Genomic DNA, 19,789 nt, shown 5'->3' on the forward strand with positions numbered 1-19,789 from the left:
AGACTCCGTCCAGCAGCAGCACGACGGCGTGGTGGTGGTGGAGGAGCGTGGCAATCCCGCAGGGCTTCGCCAAGCACCGCGGGAGAGGAGGAGGAGGGAGAGGGGTAGGGCTATGCCGAAAGAGAGACGTTCTCATGTCTCTTGGGCAGCCCAAACCTCAACTATATATAGGGGGGAGGGGGCTGCGCCCCCCTTAGGGTTTCCACCCCCAAGAGGAGGCGGCCAGCCCTAGATCCCATCCAAGGGGGGCGGCCAAGGGGAGGAGAGGGGGGCGCCACTAGGGTGGGCCTTAAGGCCCATCTGGACCTAGGGTTTGCCCCCTCCCACTCTCCCATGCGCCTTGGGCCTTGGTGGGGGGCGCACCAGCCCACCTGGGGCTGGTCCCCTCCCACACTTGGCCCACGCAGCCTTCTGGGGCTGGTGGCCCCACTTGGTGGACCCCCGGGACCCTCCCGGTGGTCCCGGTACATTACCGATTTCACCCGAAACTTTTCCGGTGACCAAAACAGGACTTCCCATATATAAATCTTTACCTCCGGACCATTTCGGAACTCCTCGTGATGTCCGGGATCTCATTTGGGACTCCGAACAACATTCAGTAACCACGTACATACTTTCCCTATAACCCTAGCGTCATCGAACCTTAAGTGTGCAGACCCTACGGGTTCGGGAACCATGCAGACATGACCGAGACGTTCTCCGGTCAATAACCAACAGCGGGATTTGGATACCCATGTTGGCTCCCACATGTTCCACGATGATCTCATCGGATGAACCACGATGTCGGGGATTCAATCAATCCCGTATACAATTCCCTTTGTCTATCGGTATGTTACTTGCCCGAGATTCGATCGTCGGTATCCCGATACCTTGTTCAATCTCGTTACCGGCAAGTCTCTTTACTCGTTCCGTAACTCACATCATCCCGTGATCAACTCCTTGGTCACATTGTGCACATTATGATGATGTCCTACCGAGTGGGCCCAGAGATACCTCTCCGTTTACACGAAGTGACAAATCCCAGTCTCGATTCGTGCCAACCCAACAGACACTTTCGGAGATACCTGTAGTGCACCTTTATAGCCACCCAGTTACATTGTGACGTTTGGTACACCCAAAGCATTCCTACGGTATCCGGGAGTTGCGCAATCTCATGGTCTAAGGAAATGATACTTGACATTAGAAAAGCTCTGAGCAAATGAACTACACGATCTTGTGCTAGGCTTAGGATTGGGTCTTGTCCATCACATCATTCTCCTAATGATGTGATCCTGTTATCAACGACATCCAATGTCCATGGTCAGGAAACCGTAACCATCTATTGATCAACGAGTTAGTCAACTAGAGGCTTACTAGGGACATGGTGTTGTCTATGTATCCGCACATGTATCTGAGTTTCCTATCAATACAATTCTAGCATGGATAATAAACGATTATCATGAACAAGGAAATATAATAATAACCAATTTATTATTGCCTCTAGGGCATATTTCCAACAGTCTCCCACTTGCACTAGAGTCAATAATCTAGTTCACATCACCATGTGATTAACACTGACAGGTCACATCACCATGTGACCAACATCCAAAGAGTTTACTAGAGTCAACAATCTAGTTCACATCACTATGTGATTAACACTCAATGAGTTCTGGTTTGATCATGTTATGCTTGTGAGAGAGGTTATTAGTCAACGGGTCTGAACCTTTCAGATCTGTGTGTGCTTTACGAATATCTATGTCATCTTGTGGATGCTACCACGCGCTATTTGGAGCCATTTCAAATAATTGCTCTACTATACGAATCCGGTTTACTACTCAGAGTCATCCGGATTAGTGTCAAAGTTCGCATCGACGTAACCCTTTACGACGAACTCCTTTTCACCTCCATAATCGAGAAAATTCCTTAGTCCACTAGATACTAAGGATAAGTTCGACCGCTGTCATGTGATCCATTCCCGGATCACTATTGTACCCCTTGACCAACTCATGGCAAGGCACACTTCATGTGCGGTACACAGCATAGCATACTGTAGAGCCTATGTCTAAAGCATAGGGGACGACCTTCGTCCTTTCTCTCTCTTCTGCTGTGGTCAGGTCTTGAGTCTTACTCAATACTCACACCTTGTAACACAGCCAAGAACTCCTTCTTTGCTGATCTATTTTGAACTCTTTCAAAATCGTGTCAAGGTGTGCGTTCTTTGAAAGTATCATCAGGCGTCTTGATCTATCTCTATAGATCTTGATGCCCAATATGTAAGTAGCTTTATCCAGGTCTTCCTTTGAAAAACTCCTTTCAAACAACCCTTTATGCTTTCCAAAAATTTCACATCATTTCGAATCAACAATATGTCATTCACATATACTTATCAGAAATGTTGTAGCGCTCCCACTCACTTTATTGGAAATACAAGTTTCTCATAAACTTTGTATAAACCCAAAATCTTTGATCATCTCATCAAAGCGTATATTCTGACTCCGAGATGCTTGCTCTAGTCCATGGAAGGATCGCTGGAGCTAGCATACCTTTTAGCATCCTTAGGATCGACAAAACCGTTTTGATTGTATCACATACAACCTTTCCTTACGAAAACAGGTAAGGAAACTTGTTTTGACATCCATCTGCCAGATTTCATAAATGCAGCTAATGCTAACATGATTCCGACGGACTTAAGCATCGCTACGTATGGGAAAATCTCATCGTAGTCAACTCCTTGAACTTGTGGAAATACTCTTTGCCACAAGTCGAGCTTCATAGACGGTAACATTACCGTCCACGTCCGTCTTCTTCTTAAAGATCCATTTATCTCAGATTTCATGGCTTCTAACCATTTGTCGGAATATGGGCCCACCATCGCTTCTCCATAGCTCGTAGGTTCAGTATTGTCCAACAACATGATATCTCAGACAGGATCACGTACCACTCTGAAGTAGCACGCATCCTCGTCGTCCTACGAGGTTTGGTAGTGACTTGATCCGAAGTTTCATGATCACTATCATAAGCTTCCACTTCAATTGGTGTAGGTGACACAGGAACAACTTCCTGTGCCCTGCTACACACTAGTTGAAGTGACGGTTCAATAACCTTATCAAGTCTCCACCATCCTCCCACTCAATTCTTTCGAGAGAAACTTTTCCTCGAGAAAGGACTCGTTTCTAGAAGCAATTACTTTTGCTTCCAGATCTGAAATAGGAGGTATACCCAACTGTTTTGGGTATTCTATGAAGACGCATTTATCCGCTTTGGGTTCGAGCTTATCAGCCTGAAACTTTTTCACATAAGCATCGCAGCCCCAAACTTTTAAGAAACGACAACTTAGGTTTCACTAAACGGTGTCGTCTCAACGGAATTGCGTGGTGCCCCTTTTAAAGTGAATGCAGTTGTCTCTAATGCCTAACCCATAAACGATATTGGTAATTTGATAAGAAACATCATGGTATGCACCATATCCAATAGGGTGCAGTTATGATGTTCGCACACACCATCACACTATGGTGTTCCAGGCGGTATTAATTGTGAAACACTTTCCACAATGTCTTAATTGTGTGCCAAACTCGTAACTCAGATACTCATCTTTATGATTATATCACAGACATTTTATCCTCTTGTCACGACGATCTTCAACTTCACTCTGAAATTACTTGAACCTTTCAATAATTCAGACTTGTGTTTCATCAAGTAAATACACTCAGCATCTACTCAAATCATCTGTGAAGTAAGAACATAACGATATCCACGGCATGCCTCAGCACTCATTGGACTGCATACATCAAAATGTATTACTTCCAATAAGTTGCTCTCTTGTTCCATCTTACTGAAAACGAGGACTTTCAGTCATCTTGCCCATGTGGTATGATTTGCATGTCTCAAGTGATTCAAAATCAAGTGAGTCCAAACGATCCATCTGCATGGAGTTTCTTCATGCATATATACCAATAGACATGGTTCGCATGTCTCAATCTTTTCAAAAACGAGTGAGTCCAAAGATCCATCTACATGGAGCTTCTTCATGCGTTCTATACCAATATGACTCAAATGGCAGTGCCACAAGTATGTGGAACTATCATTACTATTTTATATCTTTTGGCACGAACATGTGTATCACTACGATCGAGATTCATTTTAGGTGCAAGACCATTGAAGGTATTATTCAAATAAACAGAGCAACCATTATTCTCCTTAAATGAATAACCGTATTTCGATAAACATAATCCAATCATGCTCAACGCAAACACCAAATCTCGATGGTAGAGGGAGCATGCGATGCTTGATTACATCAACCTTGGAAACACTTCCAACACATATCGTCATCTCACCTTTAGCTAGTCTCTGTTTATTCCGCAGCTTTTATTTCGAGTTACTAACACTTAGCAACCGAACCGGTATCTAATACCCTGGTGCTGCTAGGAGTACTAGTAAAGTACACATTCATATAATGTATATCCAATATACTTCTGTCGACCTTGCCTGCCTTCTCATCTACCAAGTATCTAGGGTAGTACTGCTTCAGTGACCGTTCCCCTCATTACAGAAGCACTTAGTCTCGGGTTTGGGTTCAACCTTGGGATTCTTCACTAGAGCAGCAAACGATTTGTTGTTTCATGAAGTGTCCCTTTTTGCCCTTGCCCTTCTAGAAACTAGTGGTTTTACTAACCATCAACAATTGATGCTCCTTCTTGATTTCTACTTTCGCGGTGTCAAACATCACGAATAGCTCAAGGATCATCATAACTATCCCTGATATGTTATAGTTCATCACGAAGCTCTACTAGCTTGGTGGCAGTGACTATGGAGGACCATCACTATCTCATCTGGGAGATTAACTCCCACTCGATTCAAGCGATTGTGGTACTCAGACAATCTGAGCACATGCTCAACGATTGAGCTTTTCTCCCTTAGTCTTCAGGCTTAAGAAACTTGTCAGAGGTCTCATACCTCTTGACGTGGGCACTAATCTGAAATCCCAATTTCAGTCTTCGGAACATCTCACATGTTCTGCGATGTTTCAAAAACCGTCTTTGGTGCCACAATTCTAAACCGTTAGCATTACGCACTGAACTATCACGTAGTCATCAAAACGTGTATGTCAGATGTTTCGCAACATCTACAGACGACGCTGAGGTTCAGCACACCGAGCGGTGCATTAAGGACATAAGCCTTCTGTGCAGCAATGAGGACAATCCTCAGTTTACGGACCCAGTCCGCATAATTGCTACTACCAACTTTAAACTAAATTTTCTCTAGGAACATATCTTAAACAGTAGAACTAAAGCGTATGACATAATTTGCAAAGACCTTTTGACTATGTTCATGATAATGAAGTTCATCTGATTATTGAACTCCCACTCAGATAGACATCCCTCTAGTCATCTAAGTGATACATGATCCGAGTCAAACTAGGCCGTGTCCGATCATCACGTGAGACGGACTAGTCATCATCGGTGAACATCTCCATGTTGATCGTATCTACTATACGACTCATGTTCGACCTTTCGGTCTCTTGTGTTCCGAGGCCATGTCTGTACATGCTAGGCTCGTCAAGTCAACCTAAGTGTTTCGCATGTGTTCCGAGGCCATGTCTGTACATGCTAGGCTCGTCAACACCCGTTGTATTCGAACATTAGAATCTATCACACCCGATCATCACGTGGTGCTTTGAAACAACGAACCTTCGCAACGGTGCACAGTTAGGGGGAACACGTCTCTTGAAATTTTAGTAAGGGATCATCTTATTTATGCTGCCGTCGTTCTAAGCAAATAAGATGCATAACATGATAAACATCACATGCAATCAAATAGTGACATGATATGGCCAATATCATTTTGCTCCTTTGATCTCCATCTTCGGGGCACCATGATCATCTTTGTCACCGGCATGACACCATGATCTCCATCATCATGATCTCCATCATTGTGTCTTCATGAAGTTGTCACGCCAACGATTACTTCTACTTCTATGGCTAACGCGCTTAGCAATAAAGTAAAGTAATTTACATGGCGTTATTCAATGACACGCAGGTCATACAAAAATAAAGACAACTCCTATGGCTCCTGCCGGTTGTCATACTCATCAACATGCAAGTCGTGATTCCTATTACAAGAATATGATCAATCTCATACATCACATATATCATTCATCACATCTTCTGGCCATATCACATCACATAGCACATGCTGCAAAAACAAGTTAGACGTCCTCTAATTGTTGTTGCAAGTTTTTACGTGGCTTGTATAGGTTTCTAGCAAGAACGTTTCTTACCTATGTAAAACCACAACGTGATATGCCAATTTCTATTTACCCTTCATAAGGACCCTTTTCATCGAATCCGTTCCGACTAAAGTGGGAGAGACAGACACCCGCTAGCCACCTTATGCAACTAGTGCATGTCAGTCGGTGGAACCTGTCTCACGTAAGCGTACGTGTAAGGTCGGTCCGGGCCACTTCATCCCACAATGCCGCCGAAACAAGATAAGACTAGTAGCGGCAAGAAGAATTGGCAAAATCGACGCCCACAACTACTTTGTGTTCTACTCGTGCATAGATACTACGCATAGACCTAGCTCATGATGCCACTGTTGGAGAACGTAGCAGAAATTCAAAATTTTCTACGCATCACCAAGATCAATCTATGGAGTAATCTAGCAACGAGGGGAAGGGGAGTGCATCTACATACCCTTGTAGATCGCGATGCGGAAGCGTTGCAAGAACGCGGATGAAGGAGTCGTACTCATAGCGATTCAGACCGCGGTTGATTCCGATCTAAGCGCCGAACCACGGCGCCTCCGCGTTCAACACACGTGCAGCCCGGTGACGTCTCCCACGCCTTGATCCAGCAAGGTGAGAGGGAGAGGTTGGGGAAGACTCCGTCCAGCAGCAGCACGACGGCGTGGTGGTGATGGAGGAGCGTGGCAATCCCGCAGGGGCTTCGCCAAGCACCGCGGGAGAGGAGGAGGAGGGAGAGGGGTAGGGCTGCGCCGAAAGAGAGACGTTCTCATGTCTCTTGGGCAGCCCAAACCTCAACTATATATAGGGGGGGAGGGGGCTGCGCCCCCCTTAGGGTTTCCACCCCCAAGAGGAGGCGGCCAGCCCTAGATCCCATCCAAGGGGGGCGGCCAAGGGGAGGAGAGGGGGGGCGCCACTAGGGTGGGCCTTAAGGCCCATCTGGACCTAGGGTTTGCCCCCTCCCACTCTCCCATGCGCCTTGGGCCTTGGTGGGGGGGCGCACCAGCCCACCTGGGGCTGGTCCCCTCCCACACTTGGCCCACGCAGCCTTCTGGGGCTGGTGGCCCCACTTGGTGGACCCCCGGGACCCTCCCGGTGGTCCCGGTACATTACCGATTTCACCCGAAACTTTTCCGGTGACCAAAACAGGACTTCCCATATATAAATCTTTACCTCCGGACCATTCCGGAACTCCTCGTGACGTCCGGGATCTCATCCGGGACTCCGAACAACATTCGGTAACCACGTACATACTTTCCCTATAACCCTAGCATCATCGAACCTTAAGTGTGCAGACCCTACGGGTTCGGGAACCATGCAGACATGACCGAGACGTTCTCCGGTCAATAACCAACAGCGGGATCTGGATACCCATGTTGGCTCCCACATGTTCCACGATGATCTCATCGGATGAACCACGATGTCGGGGATTCAATCAATCCCGTATACAATTCCCTTTGTCTATCGGTATGTTACTTGCCCGAGATTCGATCGTCGGTATCCCGATACCTTGTTCAATCTCGTTACCGGCAAGTCTCTTTACTCATTCCGTAACTCACATCATCCCGTGATCAACTCCTTGGTCACATTGTGCACATTATGATGATGTCCTACCGAGTAGGCCCAGAGATACCTCTCCGTTTACACGGAGTGACAAATCCCAGTCTCGATTCGTGCCAACCCAACAGACACTTTCGGAGATACCTGTAGTGCACCTTCATAGCCACCCAGTTACGTTGTGACGTTTGGTACACCCAAAGCATTCCTACGGTATCCGGGAGTTGCACAATCTCATGGTCTAAGGAAATGATACTTGACATTAGAAAAGCTCTGAGCAAACGAACTACACGATCTTGTGCTAGGCTTAGGATTGGGTCTTGTCCATCACATCATTCTCCTAATGATGTGATCCCGTTATCAACGACATCCAATGTCCATGGTCAGGAAACCGTAACCATCTATTGATCAACGAGCTAGTCAACTAGAGGCTTACTAGGGACATGGTGTTGTCTATGTATCCACACATGTATCTGAGTTTCCTATCAATACAATTCTAGCATGGATAATAAACGATTATCATGAACAAGGAAATATAATAATAACCAATTTATTATTGCCTCTAGGGCATATTTCCAACAAGATCTTCCTAGGTTATGGTGTTCTCGTCAAGGAATATGATGGGTTCGAGGAGACGGATGTGTGAGGGCATTACAAAGATGGACACCCATGTGAGAATCATGGGCTCATTGATAGAGCAATGGGAGAATTGACGGGGAAAAAGTGGGAGGATTTGTAAAGAATGATCGAGGAAAATTTGTCATACATGATTTGAGGCTTAGGGTAGTGCTTTATCTGTTTTAGGCCTTTAATCAGTTACCGTTCAAATGGGTAAGTCTCACAAAATATACCAAGTGATGTATGCAAAAATGTTGAAGGTATATGTATTTTTTTGGAATAAATGGTCATGATATGCTTTTTGAAGGAGCGAGACTAAAATTGAAGGGATTGGATGTCGCTAAAGGCGATTTTAGCTAGCATGACTGCTTTCCCACTTACTCATGTCCTACATCATAACACTTTCTTTTCTCCCTAGCAGAAAAAGGAGAAGCGGCTTAAAACTAACTGGATCCATCTAAAAAGAAACAGTGTGATTAGGATATAGTAAAATTACAGTGAATTAGGAGACCTGTAAGCCACGCGTGAGTTGTCTTTGTCAAAGAAAAGGGTAGGCATACACGTATATGACACTCTTTGAGCCATGTCATGGGAAGACCTCTAGCACTCACCACACATTCCTCCATGATACATAAGGAAACTAATACAATTATCATTTAACACCCCAATAATTTTAGTTTTTGTCGAATGGTCAGGTAGATCCAACGACTCACATTGCTTAGGGTTCCCTATAAATTTCTTCAAACCTGACTCACCACCATACAGAAAACCTAGCGTTCCCAACTTTGCACACACTAGCGTTCCCAACTTTGCACACACGCCGCCTCCTCCTCCTCACTGGCTCTTCACCAAGCCTTTTTCTCACAAACTCCCTTCTCCTCACAAGCCCCCTGTCGTTGTCATACCAGGCGCATCGGCCAGGAAAGGGAGCTACCCATGTCCACGCCTACTACCGTCCCCCGATTTTCCCCAGATCTGATGAACATAGGGGAGATTCACCGATGAGCAAGGTCCAGATCTAGCAAGGATGAGCCATATCCCTGCCCAAAGATGGACCTTCCTCAGCACCGAATCTCAGCCATGTCCTCGATCGACCACACAGTCAAGGCGGCGGACACCACCTCCCTATTATTTCCCAGATCTGATGGCCATAGGGCAGATTCATCGGTGAGCAAGGTCCAAATCTGGCGTGGATGAGCCATATCCCTACCCAATATAGACCTTCCTCACCAGTGAATCTCAACCATGCCCTCAATCGGCCACATAGTCAAGGCGGCGACACCACCTCCCCATTATTTCCCAGATCTGATGGCCATACGGGAGATGCACCGGTGAGTAAGGTCCAGATCTGTCAAGAATGAGGCATCTGCCCGACCCAACTTTGGATAACGTCAAGTAAGGACATCGAGCGTGGTTCATCATCCAGGCGGAACGGCGTGGGCGTTGCCAAGGAGGCCCAACTTTGGATAACATATTGTAGCTTCATTCGGGACATCAGCCTCGGGCTCAAGCTGTAAGCACCTCTTCTCCCCCACACCAATTTCACTCTTAGTAGCTTGATCTGTGCCCTAGATTTCAGAAATTCGGGGGAGCAAATTGCATTTTCTTGGTTTCGAGTGTGCCCTTACAAAAATTGTAATCTTTTCCTGTTGTTGTCGTTGCAGGATCCAGATCAGAAGCATGGCGAGAATAGTGCTCTGCCACCGCTTCTACCTCCACCAGTCCCACGCCAGGAACGGAGTGGCAGGTATCCCCTGTTTATTGTCCAGACAATTAAGGCGACACACCACATCCCCGCCATTTCCCAGATCTGATGGCCATGGGGGAAGATTCACCAGTGAGCAAGGTCCATATCTGGCAAAGATGAGCCACATCTCTACCCAAATATGGACCTTCCTCACCACAAATATCACATGTGCCCTCAATCGGCCACACAATCAAGGCCGCGGCACCACCTCCCCACCCTCTCCTCTTCTCCATAAGCTTGGGGGTGGGGAGCATCGACGAATATGAAATTCGTGTATGTCGCTTCGTAATCAATCACAAGGCACGTCAACCGTTGGTTCGAGGGCTGGGGGTGCGCAAATCGAGGAGGTAAAGAAGAAACGGAACGAGGGGCAGTAGCACGGTTCACGTGGGCGGGTTTCGTCGCGGACAGGCCCATGACGAGCGGGGCTTACCTGGAGAGCCGCGACTTTTTGAGTCGGTCCCGCGTCACAGTCTCTGTCACTTCGTAATCAGTCGCGATGTGCGTTGGACGGCGGTTGTGGTTTTGGGGGTTTGGGGTTTAATACGTGGAAGGGGAGGGGATAGATGGACGGGGCGAGAGGTCTTGGCGACCGCGGGCTGGATATAGATTGGAACACGAGATGTGATGGGCCGATTGTGATTTACTGATTTACTATCGATTGAGGAAGCCCTTATTCTTTCTTCCCTAAAAAAAATTAAGTCCCATTCCTCCGAAAAGAACTCAGGAAACACGAGACCCACTCAACAACAAGAAGAACCGCACGATCCTGCTAAAGAAGATCGCGCGCTTCGAATTCTCTAGCAAGATCATGCAATTCCATCTTGTTGCTTAGTAAAAAAAACTCGTGTTTTCTGATTTGTTTTAGAGGAGTGAGAACTGAATTTCTTTTAAAAGAGGGAGAATAGTAATTTTTTTTTCAGGGCTAAAGGAGGAAATTTCTTCCTCAAACAGAAGGAAACGCAGCCGGCCCATCACATCACATCTCATGTTCCCATCTATATCGAGCCCGCCGTCTCCGGACAGGAGCCCCTCTCCCCCGTCCATCGCATCGCGCCCCGTCCCACCCGCCCACGTTTTAAACCCCGCCCAAACCCCCAGGGCCAGAACCAACGGCTGACGTGCCTCGCGATCTGATCACGAGGAGCCAGAGCCCCTGACGCGGAACCGACTCAAAAAAGTCGCGGTGCTCCGGCTGGACCCCACGCAACATCGGCTTGGCCGCGACGAAACCTGCCGAGCGCCCACGCGAGCCCCGCGTCGCGTCCCGTTCCGTTTCCTTTACCTCCTCGATCCCCACACCCACCCTCCCCCGACCCGCACCAGACCCGCGCCCGCGTCCCCCCTGCTCCGCGCCGCCACGCCCCAAGTCGCCGCCCCGAGTCCACCCCCGGTCTCCCCGTCCCCTCCTCCTCCTCGCGGCCCGCGGTTCGGCCGGGCGGCCGGCCATGGCGGAGGGGGGCGAGCGTGGGCGGTCCTGGTACCTCAGCAAGGAGGAGATCGAGGAAGGGTCGCCGTCCAGGAAGGACGGCATGCCTGCCGCCAGGGAGGCCCAGCTCCGGTCGGTCTACTCCAGCTACATCCGCGACGTCGGCCGCAGGCTCGGGGTGTAAGCGCCCTCCTCACCCCCTCCCCCTCCTCCGTTTCCTCCGGCCCGCGGCCGAATTTCGCTCGGGGTCGCCCGATCCGTGCCCTAGGTCTCGCGAATCCGCGGCCGCGGGCTGCGTTCGCTCGGCCCCGGGTCTGGCCCCCGACGAAATCCGCAGTCTTTTGACGCTGCTGTTGTTTGTTTGTTGCTGCAGGCCCGACATCACAATCGCGACGGGCACCGTGCTGTGCCACCGCTTCTATCTCCACCAGTCCCTGGTCAAGAACGAGTGGCAGGTACCCCCTGTTCATGGGACCAAACAATGGCAAATTGTTTCTGCACACACGATCTTGAATTTCATGACTGACTAACCAGTTTGGCGCGCGCCGTGTGTGTCGAATTCATGTGCGAAATTGAGCAATTGTTCTCCTAACACAAGCTTTTGGGCTCCGTCAGGGTCTGTCCATGCTCCTGGGGGTAAAATGTCAACACTTGTCATTTTTACTGTCACTGTGTCTGAACTAACATTTTCTCTTACCTTTGTAGCACTGTGTGTGGACTGACTGTTTCTCTTACCTGCGTAGCAACTGTGTCCAAACTAACGGTTTCTCTTACCTGTGTAGGATTGTGAACTCTTACCCGCGTAGCAAGTCCGTCCAAACTAACGGTTTCTATTACCTGTGTAGGATCTTGAAAATGTTGTCGTTTTCTGTTTAGTAGACATTTTGGGGTAGTCGAGGGTTGTGTAACGTGTCTGTGTGTTTTCAGCGCACCTAGCCTGGTCACGGCAGACAAAATTGTAACATGGGTTTTGGATCAAAGGTAGAGTTGAGATGTTTCACGCTGGGTCCTTTAAGTAAGGGGTCTTGAAGCGAGGTATGATAGCTTTATGTAATTTTATCGGGAGCACCTAAAATTGCACGGACGAAAGGTGTGGTTCTGGTTCTGTTGGAGCAACTTTACAAACTTGAAGAGGCACTTTCTAATAATACTCTAGACAGTAAGTACTAATTTTTTTTCCGCTGCTATTTACTTTCCTCCCAGTAATATCAAGTCCTGTTCTTCTTGCTGCTGTGGGTTGTCTTCCTGAAAAAGGAATTTTGTTCAAAGCTGAGTGGCCTATATATAATGCAGCAACACAACTTCATACCATTTTGTAATTATGCACTTGCCATTTAAAAGGTTAGCTACTAACTCTTCCGTCCTTCCAGACTGTTGCAACTGCTTGCATCTTTCTTGCTTCGAAGATTGAAGACACTCCTTGCCAATTAGGACGTGTCGTTACTGTGGCACATGAAACAATGTATAAGAGAAAACCTGATGCTGCTCGCAGAATCAAACAGAAGGTACCGCGAACTTCTCGCTTTGTACTACTATTGCTGGCAGCTGTCCTGTTTCTTGTGATGTTTCTGTTCTATATTGCTCAACTTTTTTGAACTAAAAATAGGAGGTCCTTGAGAAGCGGAAGGACCTAATTTTGATGGGGGAGGCACTATTGCTTTCAACCATCAGGTTTGATTTCAATATACAGCATCCTTACGAGCCACTAAATCTCGCTCTCAAGAATCTGGGGATCTCCCAGAAGGAAGTGAAACAAGCTGCAATAAATCTCATAAATGATACGTAAGTTATCTGGGGTTACCCTGTCATATGTTTCTCCACAATTTGGCAACCTTGTTATTCCTGACCCGGTCATCCAACTGTACAGGCTTCGGACTGCATTGGTAGTGCAATTTAAACCACACTACATAGCTGCTGGAGCTCTCCATCTTGCCTCCAAGTTTCATGATGTTACACTCCCTTTTGAACAAGGAAAAGTATGGTGGCATCAATTCGATGTTGCTCCAAAGCAGTTGCAAGGTACAGTGCTTGTATGACGAATTCATTCAGTTAGTTTTCTTCTGCATCCATCGAGACAGTCATTTACCTTTCAGTATCATCAATTTTCCTTCTCATCTGATGGCTAGTTATATTTGCAGCTGCTATCCAGCAAATGAAACAGGTCTTTAATGAAAGAAACCAACGCCCCACGGGTCCTGCTATCGGGCCCATTCCAGCTCCAGCTCCGGTGGAGAAACAGCAGGCAGTAAGATTCCCGAAGCCAGCTCTGGTGGCAAAACAGCAGACACTAAGCTTGCCAAAGCCAGCTCCGGTGGCAAAAAGCTTACTGAAGCCAGCTCCAGTGGAGGAACAGCAGGCTGTAAGCTTCCCGAAGCCAGCTCCAGTGGCAAAACAGCAGACAGTAAGCTCCCAGAAGCCTGCTCCGGTGGAGGAACATCAGACGGTAAGCTCCCCAAAGCCTGCTCCATTGGAGGAACAGCAGACAGTAAGCTCCCTGAAGCCAGCTCTGGTGGAGGAACAGCAGACAGTAAGCTTCCCGAAGCCTGCTGCGGTGGAGGAACAGCAGTCAGTAAGCTTCCCGAAGCCTGCTCCGGTGGAGAAACAGCAGACTGTAAGATCCCCGAAGCCTGCTCCGATGAAGAAAGAGCAGACAGTAAGCTCCCTGAAGTCTGCTTTGGTGAAGAAAGAACAGACAGTAAGCTCCCTGAAGCCTGCTTTGGTGAAGAAAGAGCAGACAGCAAGCTTCCTGAAGCCTGCTCCGGCGGAGAACCAGCAGACAGCAAGCTCCCCGAAGCCTGCTCCGGTGGAGAAAGAGCAGACAGTAAGCTCCCCGAAGCCTGCTCCGGTGGAGAAAGAGCAGACAGTAAGCTCCCTGAAGCCTGCTTTGGTGAAGAAAGAACAGACAGTAAGCTCCCTGAAGCCTGCTTTGGTGAAGAAAGAGCAGACAGCAAGCTCCCTGAAGCCTGCTCCGGCGGAGAACCAGCAGACAGCAAGCTCCCCGAAGCCTGCTCCGGTGGAGAAAGAGCAGACAGTAAGCTCCCTGAAGCCTGCTTTTGTGAAGAAAGAGCAGACAGCAAACTCCCCGAAGCCTGCAGCGGAGAAACAGCAGACAGCAAGCTCCCCGAAGCCTGCTCCGGCGGAGAAACAGCAGACAGTAAGCTCCCCGAAGCCTGCTCCGGTGGAGAAACAGCAGATTATAAGCTTCCCAAAGCCTGTTCTGAAGTATAGATATTCAAGGAGAGGCCTAAGAAACACTACAGCTCCAACTGTAACTCCGACTCCAACTCTGGTGAAGAAACAGCAGAAAATAAGCACCCCAGATGGCCCTGTTTCGCATGCCTTCTCTCCAAGGGGAGTCCTAAATGGACCCACTTCAGCTCCAACTATAACTCCAAACCCGATGAAGAAACAGCAGGCATTAAGCACCCTAGACTCTGTTCTGAGGCAAGCACACGCTTCAGTTGGAGGAGTGAAGCGCACTAGATCTCCAGCTCAAGATAAAACCCTGGTGAAGAAACAGAAGATAATAAGCGCTTCAAACTCTGTTGTGAGGCATGCACGCCCTTCAGTTGTAGTAGTGAGGCCCACTGGATCTCCAGCTCGAGCTAGAACCCCGGTGAAGAAATCACAGATAATAAGCGCCCAAGACTCTGTTCCGAGGCATACTCACCCTTCAGTCGGCGGCGAAAGAAGGCTCAGTACAGCTCCAGCTCCAGCTCCTGCTAGTGCTCTGGCAAGGAAACAGCCAACAATAAGCACCCCAGACTCTGTTCTGAGGCATACAGATCCTTCAAGGAATGAAGATAGCAAGCCACTGCGAATGCATGTGGATCATAGCTTGAGTAGAACTGCCAAAGATGGTAGGCTGGAGAAGCCATCTTTCCAGGCAGCTCTAAACCCCGATCATGGCCACCATGTCGGCAGCGGACCTAAAGATGTAAATATGACAAGGGTCCCAAACTTGGTCGGACAGAAGAGAAGGATCCAGGAGGCTGCTGTACAGCCTCCTGCTCCGGGTGATAGATGTGCTGGAGATGCTTCGAGGAGGCCGCAGCTTCCAAGTTTGATCGTTGCCCCGCCGTCCTGGAAGAAGCAGAAGATCGATGTTTAAGTTACTTGTTCTGTAAAGACCCATTGGTACTGCTATTAAAGACAACGGTTTGCCTGTAGAGAACTAGAGATGTTGTGTTATTGTGGAAAGTGAACAGTGATTAAGTATGGATGCCATGCAAATTGCGATTGTGAGCTCCAGGGAGGAATAGAGATGAAAGCAAGCTGTGGCAGAATGTTTGCCGCCAAGTTTTGTATGCTCGAAGGCGCTTGATTGTTCGCATCGAGAAGGAAATAGAGATGGGAACCATGGTGGATGCTGTGTAGATTGATGTAGGCTTGAAAAATCTGTTGTCTAATTTAAGCCTAGGAAGCTGAGATGTAATCCAAAGTTGTTCTGTAAATTTGATGTTGTTCATGGAGGCAAAATCTGTTTGTCTAATTTAACCTTTAGGGGAAACCGAGAAGAATAGAGGTGGTAGCCGGGATTGCAGTGTAAATCTGATGTAATATATATATATATATATATATATATATATATATATATATATATATATATATATATATATATATATATATATATATGCGAAGGCATTCATTCTTTTTCTAATTTAGCCTAGGAAACAATTTTGTCTGTACAAACATGACTTATATATGTATATATATACCTTGTCAGAGTGTACATCATGACTTCTGTTGCGGTGCAAACGTATGTTGTCTGTTCTGGAGGTTATGTTCTCAGTTTTTCCTTGTGTTTTGTCAGCACACTAGATGTACTGTAGTGTGACTGTAAAATAATATCCCAGTTTTAGCTTATACCCAGTAGACCATCTGTGTATTTTATTGCTACATTACCAAGAACAATATACATGTGTCATATCAATACTTTTTTCATAACTATTTATATTCTGTCTGAAAAAAATTAAGCTCACGTAAATGTAGATGTTGAATTTGGTTTAAAAAAAAATCATGTCAACGTGTAGTCCCTTCGTTTCTTTTTTACTTCTCATATTAGTTTTGCCTTTAATCAAACTTCTTATTAAAGTTTGGTCAAGTTTATAGACAAAAAGTATCAATCCACAATACCAATTCAATATCCTTATCCATGATGAAATAGTTTTTCATATGTATTACCCCCATTCCAAATTAATTGTTTTAGATTTGTCTAGATATAGATGTATCTAGACACGTTTATTTGTCCAGATAAAGATGTATTCATGTACTTAGACACTAAACATGTCTAGATCCATGTCTAGAAAAATGTAAGACAACTATTTTGGCACGGAGGGTGTAATTATATGGTACTGGATGTTACATATCTTTTTAATATAAAATTTGGTAATTTTTACAAAGTTTGACTTGAAAAATGTTGTGAAAGGAGGCCACACCAGGGGAGACTAGTATAGGATCAGCCCTTTAGGTGAGATCGTAGGATCAACCCAAACATTTCATATTTAGACAATCCAAAAAAATCTGAAAAAAATGTACAACATACATGCGGGGCATGTCTATAACTACAAAAAATTTCAGCTCAAAACTCGATCTACAGTTAGAGATTCGAAAAAGACAAGTTCGACTATAAATAGTGTCAGCATTGGGGTGAATAGTATTTGATACTATTCACATCTGATTTTGTCTTTTTTTGTCCAATAAGTATAGTTCGAATTAGGAGCTGGAACTTTTTAAGCTTGTACATCACACATGAATGTGTGTCTCCAATATTTTTCAGAATTTTTGAACATGTTTTGTATCTTTAAAAAAATTGATCACATTGATCTCACCTAAGGACAGATCCTATACAAGTCTTCCCCCAGTTTCACCATTATGGAATAACGCGCTTCACCCCTCATCTTTTCAGCATGCCCTCCCTCCGCCATGGCCTTTCTCCAATGCCTCTAGAGAAGTCAAGTTGGGAAAGTTGACACCTTCGATCATTGGTACAGTCACCATCTCGTCGTTGGTCGCCATCGGCATCGTCACCTCCTGTTCCCATCCTCTCCCGGACCTCCTATTAACCGTGTTGAGCGACACGCGTCGCCGAAATGCGCACCCCCATCCCCACCCCTGCTTTTGGGCCAATCCATATGCATGGCGGGCCGCGCTTGTTTTACTTGTTTTTTCATCTTTTTGCTTTAACTTCGAAAAAATGTCCATGGATCACAATTTTTTTTTAAATCAGGATTTCAAAAAGGAGATCCGAATTTCAAAAAATGATCCAAGTTTTAAAAAAACATTGACTTAAAATTTTGATGAGCAATTTTTGAATTTGATACTTTGAATTTAACTAGAGCAATGCCCGTGCGTTGCAACGGGATATAAATATTATAATACGTTAGCTCTTGATTTTACCTACCCATGATAATGCGATTGTTTCATCAAATTTTGCTCGTGAATTACCTTATATTTTGATCAGAAGTTTGGTAAGTAAATTAAAGTGATATTGGTTCTGAAGGTAAATAAATTAAGTTGATTAATTATCATACATGGAAAGTTGGACGAAGGGGTGGTGGAAAGAAAAGAGAAATGAGAACCTTACATTCTTTTTAAGTAGTAGAGATAAACATGTGTTTAGGGTTTGATGAAGATTTTCTAATATATGATGAATTTTTTAAAATTTGACGAACATTTTTTGTATTTGATGAACACATTTTGAATTTGATGTTTTTTTAATTTTGATGAAAAATAATTGTATTCGACAAACAAATTTTGAATTCGGCGAACATTTTATGAAATTGATAAACATTTTTTGAACTTTATGAAAAAAATGTTGGCGTATTTGAAAAAAGTTCATGAAATGAAAAAGGAAAAGAACCAAGAACCAAGAACCAAGAAAAAGACAAATTAAAAATATAAAATGAAAAACCAAAAGTAAAAATACAAGAACCAGTTCTGATCTTCCCAAGACCGTTGTTGAGGAAACCTGAATTGGCCAGCCCTATAGCGTAGGGCGCTCGTGTGTCGCCTCCCCAGGGGTGCGTGTTTGATCTTTTTCTTTCATTTTCACAAAATGTGCTTTACATTTTGATTTGAATTTTATATCGGGGGAGACAAATATTTTGTCTGCTTGCTCAATTTGTTTCTGTATTTTTGAAAATCTTCTAAACTAGAAGGGTTGGGCGCGCTTTTCTGCGCCGTCGATGTTGTTGAGTTTTCAGAATATTTTTTTGCTCTCACTATTTCAAAATATAAGGTGTATTAGTTTATTAAGAAGTCAAACTTTTGTATGTTTGACCAAAGAAATATGTACCCATAATATCAAATCGGTATAAGTAGATTCATCATGAAATGAATTTTCATATATATATTTTTAATTTAGTGTTGTTGATGTCAAAATTTTTGGCTCTAAACTTGGTCAAAGTTATAGAAATTTAACTTAAAGAAAACTAATAGACGTTATATTTTGAAACTGAGGGAATAGTTAGTTTGGCGAGTAGGGGATATGATGGAGCGTGTTTTCTTCTTATTTTAAGTGCGGTATTTTGATGGATCTTTCGCGGTGTGATTCTGCGTTATCTGTTAATCAACCCATACTTATGTGGAGAAATTTTCTGTGTCGGTGACTGCATGTACTATATTGATGCTACAGTGCACGTGTTGGTGCTTCTTTTTTTTATGTGGCGAGAGGGTGCGCTAGATTGATATGTTTTTATAGGTGAGTTGTTGTCGATTGATTTGGAAAATCACTGACCCGATCAAAATCATGAATCAAATTCAAAATTGAATACCTCAATCGCAGGGAAAACCTAAAAAATCAAGGAGCATGGTGAATTGAAAAGCATTGAATAAGAGATTTGCTTGAGAAATTATTGACACAGTCAAAATCTGATGAGCAAATTCTAAATTGGAAACCTCTGTTGAATGTGAGTCTTTTAAAATTAGGGAGAACTCATTAAGAAATTGTTGACCCAATCAAAATTGGATGAGCCAATCCAAATTGAAGACCTCAATTAATTGTGAGGTCTTAAAAATTAAAGAGCATAGTGTATTAACGATGAAAGTACAACCATGAAGAGACTACATACATAGGTTCACCAAAGCCCTTGTGCAAAGGATATGTTTTCTCCTCCTTCCCATGCGCATTATTTGTTTGAAGATTTAATGCAATTCTTTTGAACATAAATATACAAACTTAAATTTGTCCATAGAAATCGACTAGCTACTACCACGC

The 19,789-nt window shown here is 45.2% G+C and overlaps 1 protein-coding gene across 2 annotated transcripts; it reads left to right on the top strand.

Moving 5' to 3' along the window:
• Positions 1–11,440: 11,440 nt before the first annotated feature.
• Positions 11,441–16,102, top strand: LOC123143599 (cyclin-T1). 2 transcript variants are annotated; one of them, XM_044562537.1, is made up of 6 exons: positions 11,441–11,751; positions 11,945–12,026; positions 12,942–13,076; positions 13,178–13,353; positions 13,439–13,590; positions 13,710–16,102. In XM_044562537.1, the coding sequence occupies exons 1-6, from the start codon at positions 11,591–11,593 to the stop codon at positions 15,680–15,682; spliced, it is 2,679 nt and encodes an 892-aa protein (XP_044418472.1). In that variant the 5' UTR covers positions 11,441–11,590; the 3' UTR covers positions 15,683–16,102. The 2 variants fall into 2 exon arrangements, with proteins under 2 accessions (XP_044418472.1, XP_044418473.1); XM_044562538.1 differs by having other exon boundaries at positions 11,519–11,751; positions 11,945–12,730.
• The last annotated feature ends 3,687 nt before the right edge of the window (positions 16,103–19,789 follow it).

The sequence above is a fragment of the Triticum aestivum genome, chromosome 6D, assembly GCF_018294505.1.
Source record: "Triticum aestivum cultivar Chinese Spring chromosome 6D, IWGSC CS RefSeq v2.1, whole genome shotgun sequence".
Lineage (NCBI taxonomy): Eukaryota > Viridiplantae > Streptophyta > Magnoliopsida > Poales > Poaceae > Triticum > Triticum aestivum.

What these genes read in the sequence shown, in the direction of transcription:
- LOC123143599 (XM_044562537.1), top strand. Translation starts at nt 11,591, where the DNA reads ATGGCGGAGGGGGGCGAGCGTGGGCGGTCCTGGTACCTCAGCAAGGAG. An exon ending in GTCGGCCGCAGGCTCGGGGT is followed by an intron (nt 11,752 to 11,944) that starts GTAAGCGCCCTC and finishes TTGTTGCTGCAG; the next exon opens with GCCCGACATCACAATCGCGA. An exon ending in CTCGCAGAATCAAACAGAAG is followed by an intron (nt 13,077 to 13,177) that starts GTACCGCGAACT and finishes AACTAAAAATAG; the next exon opens with GAGGTCCTTGAGAAGCGGAA.